Below are 9,855 nucleotides of genomic sequence, written 5' to 3'. Positions count from 1 at the left end.
ACTGCAAAAATAAATGGTGTCAGTTTTAGTGCTGACGTCGCTACCGTTTTTTTTTTTTTGTGTGTGTGTGCTCCCAACCGACACAAATACCAATATTTGGTCAACGACAACTGTTGGCTGACGCGTTTGACTGACACTAAATGCCTTTTTTGTAGTATTGTGTGTTCGAAGGGAGTGAAATTACACTACCACAATAATAAGAATCTACACACAATAACACTTGATAGAGTCCAAGAAAAGATTGAGATAGAGAAATGCAAACCCTAGCTAGTTGTAGAACAAAACTCATTGTTCTTCTTGCAAGCTTCAAACCCTTATTATAACACCACTTGAGTCCTTTGACATAGAGAATCAAACACAAGGCTTATACACGAGATGTATCATTGTACAAATTCTCTATTTCCTAGCCCTTGGTGGATGCATGAGGTTTTCTTTAGTAGGAAAGGGAATTTGGATTGAACAAGCCTAAAATTCACAAAGACAATCACTTTATTTATCAATTTCTTAGAAAAAACTTATGATCTTGAGTGCTAGAGAGAGACAGAGGTTAGAGAGATATTTGAAAGAGTAATCAAGTCCATCACAACTCTAAGAGAACCCTTTTATAATGTAGGCACTTTCATTACGTCTAACCAATAGGATTAGACATTTTGAACACATTATTTGGAGATTAAAACATGTTTCTGTGCAGACTCATCAAGCGACGCACGTTTCCTGACAGGCATTGCATCTCCTATTGTGATTCACCAAAACCCTAAGGTTTTAGGCGATGCATCGCCTCCAAGGAGGCAACGCAACACCACATAGGCAGGTCCAACTTCTCAAAAATAACCTTAAACACTTCCAAATGCTCCCAAACTTTTTGGCCATCTTTATATACCCCCAATGTGTCACTTTGGACCAAAAAACACAATTTTTAAAATGCCTTTAACAAAAAGACAAATTTCACTTCTTTACTAGGTGAAATCATATAGTGTTTTTCACCTAACTTGTGTAATACCACTTGGACTTTGTATTTTAATAATATATATATATGTTTTACCTAAAAAAATTAGCAAGATGACGTGACACAAAATTCTGACACGTGGCAGTCAAATGACAGGCTAATCCACTAATACCTTGTCGACCCTCGACCAGAAATGAATTAATAATTGTTTTTATCGCTAGTTGGATTTAAATGCACTTTGGATAATTGCTAACATGCAGGCTGGTCAGATAATACGCAAAGAATCCTCAAAATTGGTTAAGACAAGATATTTACGTAATGTTCAATTATCTTGTATTATTTTATAAAAGCTATTTATGATTTTTTTCTCCTGAACTATGACCAATACATTATTGTGCCCCCTGATTTTTTTGAACCGTTAAAAATTACCCACGAAATATTCACAGTGTTGTAAAGTGAGAGTTCTTTTAAGTTTTATCCTATGTGGCTATCGGATTGCTAACTTGTCATTGTCACGTCAGCGTCATGTGTATAATTTAAAAGTAAAAAATAATTTAAAATTAAAAAATATATTTCTTATAAAATATTAAAATTAAAAATAATTCCAAAAAATCTTTTTTCTTTTTAATTTTTAAAAGATTAATTTTTTTAATAAAATCTTAAAAGATTAATTTTTTTAATAAAATCTTAAAAGATTAATTTTTTTAATAAAATCTTAAAAGATTAATTGAATAAATTTTTTAAATATTAAAAAATAAATTGAAACTCATCTAATTTTTTTTTTTGTTTGGCAAAATTAAATTATTTATTTTCAAATATGATGAAATTAATAAAGTTTAAATTAGATTACTTTAAGTTTTGTAAAAAATAGATTATTTATTTGATTAAATAATTTTCCTCTTCTATGCGGAATGTTAGATAATAGAATCTCACATGGAAAGTATGTGAGATCATCATACCATTTATAAGAGCATGAGTTACTCCACTCATCACCAATTGGTTTTTAGATGGAGCCTCATGATTCTTAACATGATATCAGAGCCAAAGAAAACTCTAACAAGTATGTGCGATCCAAATCCAAAATCGGTCCAAAAAAAAAGAGAGCCAAAAGAGCCCTTTGTGATTCGGGGATAGTGAGCCAAAAAGAGCCAACGAGCCACTTACGATCGAGCCGTCCAAGATTGGTGAGCAAAAATAGCCACCATCTTGAGGGGGGATGTTAGAGAATAGAATCCCACATGGAAAGTATGTGAGATCATCATACCATTTATAAGAGCATGAGTTACTCCACTCATCACCAATTGATTTTTAGATGGAGCCTCATTATTCTTAACACAGAATGTAATACATTATAATTATCGTCAATATCATCATTAAATTATTGAGAAACGTATTTGACCATGATCGAATCATGAATCATGAATAAAGCTTTTTAAAATAGATTTGAAATTGTAAAGCCTTTTATCGAATTGAGAATAATATTAAACAAATATATCATTTTTATTTATTTCATCATTATTAGATTATATTATCATTTTTAGGAAAATGACATGCAATCAACTATTACAGGTTAATATAACAAACGAGGATAAGAATCAGTCCAAAGACGCTCACCTAAGATACTAGCAGCAAAGGTAGCAAGTGCATGCGCCACTCTATTCACAGTACATGAAATAGACCGACAAGAGCCACCACCTACAGCATTCAACAAGCAAATAATAACATCTCACACAATCAGATTAAAACCACCGTCTTACGAACCTAACCAACAACAACACTAGAATCACAATCAGCAAACTGAATTTGAAATCCCAATTGGTACACAATATGTAGCCCATGACGAACGCTAATAACTCAGCCATAGAAATTGAAAAGATCCCTGGAAGACACCGACCAAGCCGCCCACATCACGCCAGATGAATCACGCACAACACCCCCAACTCCCATAAATGAATTCTTTCCTACAATAGAGGCATCAGTATTTCCTCAGTCGACTGTTGAGGTGGTGCCTGAGATTGAGTGTTTTGAGAGGGATGGGTTAACGCTTTTCCCTTTAATTTGTAGCCAACTCCTCGCTGGTGGCCCCGCCTTTCACCAAGAACTTGACTTAGTATCTTCATATGATCGACCGATGAAGAATCATCGATACCAGATTCAACTGTCTACTAAGTCTCGGCTTCAAGAGTTGACTTCAACTTAACCTGTTTTTAAAAAAAATTATAATACAAAAGAAAAATCTAATTATTTGAATTGATAATAAAGTCAAACTTACATAATCTTGTTCAACATCCTCGTTGACAAAATTCTTGTTCTTCTTTGTCCAGTGATACTTCTTTCATTTCTCAATTAGGTTCGAGTTCAACTAATAAAGAAAATTAGAATGTTAGAGAACTTATAAATTCATACAACTTAATTAAGTTAATATTTTCACTTACTTTTTCATGACGAGTGACCACTAATGATTTTGTGCAGAGTACTTCATTTGGCCTCGATTTATTTTGTTCTTTACAGAGCGCGCAATAAACACTAGACTCCTAAAAAACTCACAAATTTGTTTCCACTCATTGGCGTTGACATCTTTGGGTGGATTCTTTATTAGGACCTAGTCTCAATCATCTCGTCCTTTGTAGAACTTTTTGAAGTGGGCGTGTCGCATAGTTTTCCTATCTCGGTATCTCTCAGCCATCTCAGCATCGATACTGTCAATGAGGGTGGTATAATCTGGCCGCCCATCTATAGATGTGCTACAATCAAGAGAAAACATGTTAATCGTGCTGGAATTATAATACAATTATTATTAACGTAAATTCTAAAAAATTTACCTTCACTATACTAATGACATTGTCCTTATACTGCTTTGGGACACTAGTCTAATCCTTGTAATATCCTGGAACTGCTGATGTGATTTGGGTGCCCAAAATACGGACAAAAGCAGCATTTTCTGTTCCCACCACCATGTACATGATAGGGTCAACCACTATGGGGAGTGGATGTCCAGCTTCTCGCCTTCTGTCGTCTAAATTTTTCCTAGCGGCAGGCCCACGACCTTTTCTCTTTGGTGTAACTACTGTATTGTTTTAAATAAGTGCATCATATAATTTAGTATGTTGTATAATAAAGTTTAATTAGAAATAAATAAATAATAAATTTTAAAATACCTGAATCGCAACTAGATGGGATCATAGTAAGATCTGGTGGATTTTGACCACCACCATCTCCGCCATGGTATAAAGCTACATCTGCTGATATCTTTAAACTAAATATGACTAAATTTGTTTGTTAGTATGAATATCAGATATATATTATTTATGAATATATAATTGTAATCACCACAAAATTATTATCCCGACCCCCGTCTCTATAAAGAACCTATCCAGACCCTCGACCCTATAAAGACACTATCCCGACCCCCGGCCCTATAAATACCTTATCCCGACCCTATCCCAACCCCCGTCCCAATAAAGACACTATCATTATCCCGACCCTATAATGACACTATCTCGACCCCCGTTCTTATAAAGACCCTATCCCGACCCACGACCCTATAAATCTATACAAAATTGGGCAGCATCTCCTCTATACTAAAGACCTAGCTATTTTTAAACAGTTAAAAAAAATAATTCAAACAACACACTATAAGTTTTTCCTTATATCTCTGCAGTACACAAAAATTTCACAGAACCTACTTCACTATGGATGAATATTTAGGATATTCAAACTCATCTAATAATAATAATAATAATAATAATAATAATAATAATAATAATAATAATAATAATGCAAGAAATAAGAGACACATACCAATTAATAAAATACTTCAAAAGAAAAGGTTCCAAAAATTACACCAATTTATTTTCTTCTAAATAGAAAACAAAGTTAGTAAAAAAAAATTTATAACACATATAAATTAAATACATAAAACATATAAATATACACCTCTCACACATATACACCACACACACACACACACATGTATATATATACTTACATACATATATATACCTTTATATATATATATAAATAAATAAACACACATACACATCCACACACAGTCACATATATATAATTTATACACATATATAAATACCCACATATATAAATATACAAATTTATATATATAAATATATAATATATGACTATCTATATATATATATAATATATATATATACCTTGAGCCGTTGGGTCGGGGTGGAGAGGAGTCATTGGGTCGGGGTGGGGGCGGAGCGGTGAGGGCAGAAGGGCTGGGGGAGAAGGGGGGCGAGGGGTGGGGTAGAAGGGGGGCGAGGGGTGGGGGCGGAGGGGCTGGAGGAGAGGAAGAAGGTGGAGAAGGAATTTATGGAAGAATGGATGAGAAGTCGAGGTTATCTGGTGGACTACGCTGTTAATAGTCGTTGCTAATAGTTTTTAAATGTTGTGGCGACTATTAATATTGCCGCTACTAGTCTTAAATATTAACGTTGGAGGGAAATTTCTCACATTTTTTTGGGTATTTTCGAATTTATTAGCAGCGACATGTGTCACCGCTAATAGTGAAAATGTCGTCGCTAATAATATTTTTAATAGAAAAAGTTAACCGGTTTGATATTAGCGGCGACCAAGCTTTGTCACCGCTAATAATGTCGCTGCTAAAGACCGTTTTTTTTGTAGTGATTCTGCTAATTGTATTATTCAAGTCTTTTGATTTTTTCGTTACCAGCTTACCGTACGAATTAACTTAATACTTACATATTAGAGATTTGGTAGTATAACTGAGTGTGAGTATTTATCATTAGCATGAAATTCTACAGCTTAAGTGAAACAATGATTTCCTTATAGCTTGGTTTGTTAAATGATAGAGTACTTATTTTTGTAATTAAGTTTACAGAAATAGCCTTTACAGAAATACCAATGAGGGATAAAATACGGAAATATCATTTCTGTAATTAAGAGTACTTAAGGATAAAATACCAAAGAGGGATAAAACAGTAATTTGTCCCGGTCTCATTAGTAGATTTACCTATAGAGGATTGAATGACGGTTATTGCTATAACAATGGATAACGTATTTACATTTGATGTAAAGCATTCTATGAATTCAAAAGTGCAATTCTGAGTCTATAGTGTAGTCGCGATGAATTAATAAGATACGTAGTGATATTATTTTTTATAAATAAACTCACGGTAACTTATTGGAGCTTGAGTTTATGGATTCATGGTCCCCTTATCACCTCTTATAAAAAATTAACCTAGTAGTCTTGAAAAATTAATTATAAAAATATCATATTAACTAGGTCAATGAAAATAAATAATGTTAAATTATTTATTTATATTTTGTGAGAAAAGAAATAGAAGAAACATTGAGGATTTTATTACAAAGTCTAAAAAAGATAGTATTATAGCCAATTAGGATAATTTTGTTAATATTAATAAATTGGTATTAATATTAATAAAATGAATTAAATAAATGTCAAAATTATAATTGGTTAGTTTTGACAAGTATTTAATTGATTATAATTATTCAATAATTAAAGTAAAATGGGAAACTAAAACCTATTTTATGTCCTATCTAATTGTTTATATATACTAGTATTATAGAATGCATTAGATCAAATAAATTTGACAAGGTAAAAATTCACTCTTAATATTCTAGACCTAGCCGCCTACATACTCTCTCTTAGTTTTCTGTCTAGGAATTCTCATCTCGTATGTTAAGACTTGTCCACACAAACACTAGATTGTTTTAGAGAAAAACTTGGAAGAGTGTGGTATTGGTTCAAAGCAGTTGGATTCCTTGCAATACCTAGCATTTAACAAGGACAAAAGGCTAGGGAATCTAAATGGTGCAATCATTGTTCCGCTACACATCTCGTAAGTACTCTAATGATTTTATTATTTATTTATGTGCCTCTGTAATATTCACAAACTTGTATGATTTTATGATTTCTAGTGAGTATATTGTTTTTGACTATATATTTATAGGAAATGCATCTAGATTTATAAATGATATCCTACAATCACACCAAAACAATTATGTTAACAATGATGACAATTATGTTGTTGTCGTGTAGTCTGGTTTTATGTGAAGTCTTAATCATTCATTTTAGGTAAATAGCACTTTAGTCCTCAAGCTTCACATTATGTATCGATTAGGTCCACTACTTTTATTTTTTGTAGCAACCAGGTTCCCAAAATTCACTTTTTTGGCTCACATAAGTCCTAAGGCTATATTTCATCAAATAAACCTTAACTTAGAAGCGTGGATTTATTAAGGGTGCTTGTATTTCTACCCCAACTTTTTCTCACTATATATCTTTTTACCACTGAAACAAATTCTACTTTTAATGTTGTAAGGCATTAAAAATTCGAATATGTCTTTAATGTCTTACGAGGGAATACATTTATTTATTTTTATTTATGATTATAATTGTAAGTCATGAAAAATAATATGGGAAGAAGTTGTAAAATTGGGATGGGGGCTAGGTCAATTTGGGCCTTGTAACCCACTTGAAGAAATTTGACACGATGAAAATATGTGTGTAAAGTTAGGTGACAATATATCGTGTGACTCTAGGGGTGAGCTAGGGCAAGGAGGGCTATTTAAGAACACATATTTTTGGCAATACAAGAAACACACACCAAAGCACTACTATATACTATTATTAGATAATATATACGAGGATGAGAATGCTAGCGTTCTTCATTGTAGCGAGTCTAGTGGCAAACGCCTATGGTGAGTCATATTATCCTCTGATAACGAACCAAATTCACCTCATCAGGCCCAAATCCGGGTCCAGTGGAAGCCCTCTGACCGGACTGTCGTGCCTGAGTTGGCGATTCGGTGTGGAAACGAACAACATCGTCAACTGGAAAACGGTTCCTTTGACATGTGAGGACTACGTAGGCCACTACATGCTGGGCAGTCAGTATAGGAAAGACTCTAAAACTATCAACAAGGAGGCTTTTTTCCATGCTCAGAGCCTCAACCTTTCCAAGAATGGCAAGGACGCCTGGGTCTTCGACATAGATGAGACTACTCTCTCTAACCTCCCTTATTACGCTGAAAATGGCTTTGGGTACGTACGCACGCCCCTTAATTAATACTACTTTTTATCATCAACACTAATTAAAACATGAGAAAACAGAAGTGGTGCTAGCGAACTCAATTTAACCTTTTAGTCTATTTCTGTCCCCAAAAATACATGTTGAATTATATATTTTATTTATTTATTTTATGATAATGCACGTTTGTAATTACAACACCTTTTTTTAAAAAAAAATTAAACGAAAATAGAGATTCTAATATTCTAATTTATAATGCTTGTTTGAAAAAATATAACTACGACACACACTACATAAAAGAAAAACTTAATAAAAAAAAAAATACACCATCATGTATTTTTAGGAGTTAAGTTGAATAAAAAGTTGAAATAATAGCTTTACCGTACGAAACATATATGCAAACCTGTCAGCTTGTTATAATTGTTGAATCGGCACATATTGACCAATAATGGACACGTCATCATAGTATCATGAGTGAAAATAATTTTAATTCCTTAAAAAAAGAAACTCTTACCTAATGCACGTATGATAATTAACAGTTGTAATTAATTACAGGTCGGTGCCATATAACGCGACGAAGTTTAATGCATGGGTTTCGACGGGAAGTGCCCCAGCGTTGCCGGAAAGTCTTAAGTTTTACGGAAAGTTAGTTAATCTGGGCGTTAAGATTGTGTTTATCACTGGCAGAACTGAAGATCAAAGAGATGTTACTGAGGCCAATCTTAAAGCTGTTGGATACCACACTTGGGAGCGCCTTGTACTCAAGTAATTAATAATTTATTAATTATTTAATACCTAATAATTAAATATAAATCAAATTAATAGAGTTGTTGCCTGTGTTGGAATGAATTATTTAAATATGCAAACTCGACACCTTGACGATTTTTTATATAATTTCATTGTATCATCACCTACTCCCAATATACAGTACTAGCCAATATTAATAAACTGTCAGAAATTAGTATTTATTACTGTACTTTTTTTTTTTTTTTTTTTTTAAAAAGTAGCATTAATCTTCTCAAAACGTCCCTTACTAGCTAAGATCTCTAATTCAATCATATTATTGTCTTATAATTTTTCTGTTTATTTTTGTTTGAATTGTTATAATTAAACAAACCTTGTTATATATATATATATAAAGTTTTGAAATTAAATTATTTGGTTGTGTTGCAGGGGAAGTGATTATTCAGGGAAATCAGCAGTAGAGTACAAATCAGCTCAGAGGAAGAAAGTGGAGGAGGATGGATATAGAATTATTGGGAACATTGGAGACCAATGGAGTGATCTGTTGGGCACAAACACAGGCCTTAGGACCTTCAAATTGCCTGACCCAATGTACTACATCGGTTAATTAATCCTTCTTAATTAGTATCTTAAATTAAGATTATCCCCACTTGCTAAGTAACTTAAATAATCCATTACTGGATCTGGATGTTGTGCAATCCTTTTTTTCTATCTGTTGAGCATTTCTACGTTCAATATGTATGGGGAATAATGTACGCTTTAATTACTACAAAAGAAGTGCTCTTCTGTCTTTTCTTTCTTATATTTTTTTTTGCCCTAGTTTTCTTAATTATAAAGTTTAATTACTAAAGGAGAAAGAGTACAATGATTGGGGGCAAAGAAAGTAACCATAATAACACAGACCTATAATTTAATATATGTTATATACAAACTAATATAATGACGTGGTGACAGATCGAAAATTACCTTATATACAAGATCTTCTTACTATGATTAAGTCTAGCCAACCACTTTGTCATTTTATAAATTCTCATCTAACGGACCGGGTCTGAATATGCCAATAATTATAGCTAAGAATACCAAATTTGCGAACCATATGAATTCATTTAATATGATTTGATCCAATGA

General features: G+C 32.8%; 1 protein-coding gene across 1 annotated transcript; it reads left to right on the top strand.

Moving 5' to 3' along the window:
* The first annotated feature begins 7,542 nt into the window (after nucleotides 1–7,542).
* Nucleotides 7,543–9,529, top strand: LOC133794375 (stem 28 kDa glycoprotein-like). The gene is made up of 3 exons (XM_062231597.1): nucleotides 7,543–7,997; nucleotides 8,539–8,748; nucleotides 9,157–9,529. Exons 1-3 carry the CDS (start codon nucleotides 7,603–7,605, stop codon nucleotides 9,332–9,334), a joined length of 783 nt encoding a protein of 260 aa, XP_062087581.1. The 5' UTR covers nucleotides 7,543–7,602; the 3' UTR covers nucleotides 9,335–9,529.
* The last annotated feature ends 326 nt before the right edge of the window (nucleotides 9,530–9,855 follow it).

Source organism: Humulus lupulus, chromosome 8 (genome assembly GCF_963169125.1).
Source record: "Humulus lupulus chromosome 8, drHumLupu1.1, whole genome shotgun sequence".
In the NCBI taxonomy this organism is placed as follows: Eukaryota; Viridiplantae; Streptophyta; class Magnoliopsida; order Rosales; family Cannabaceae; genus Humulus; species Humulus lupulus.
This window is presented reverse-complemented; position numbering and strand designations above follow the sequence as displayed.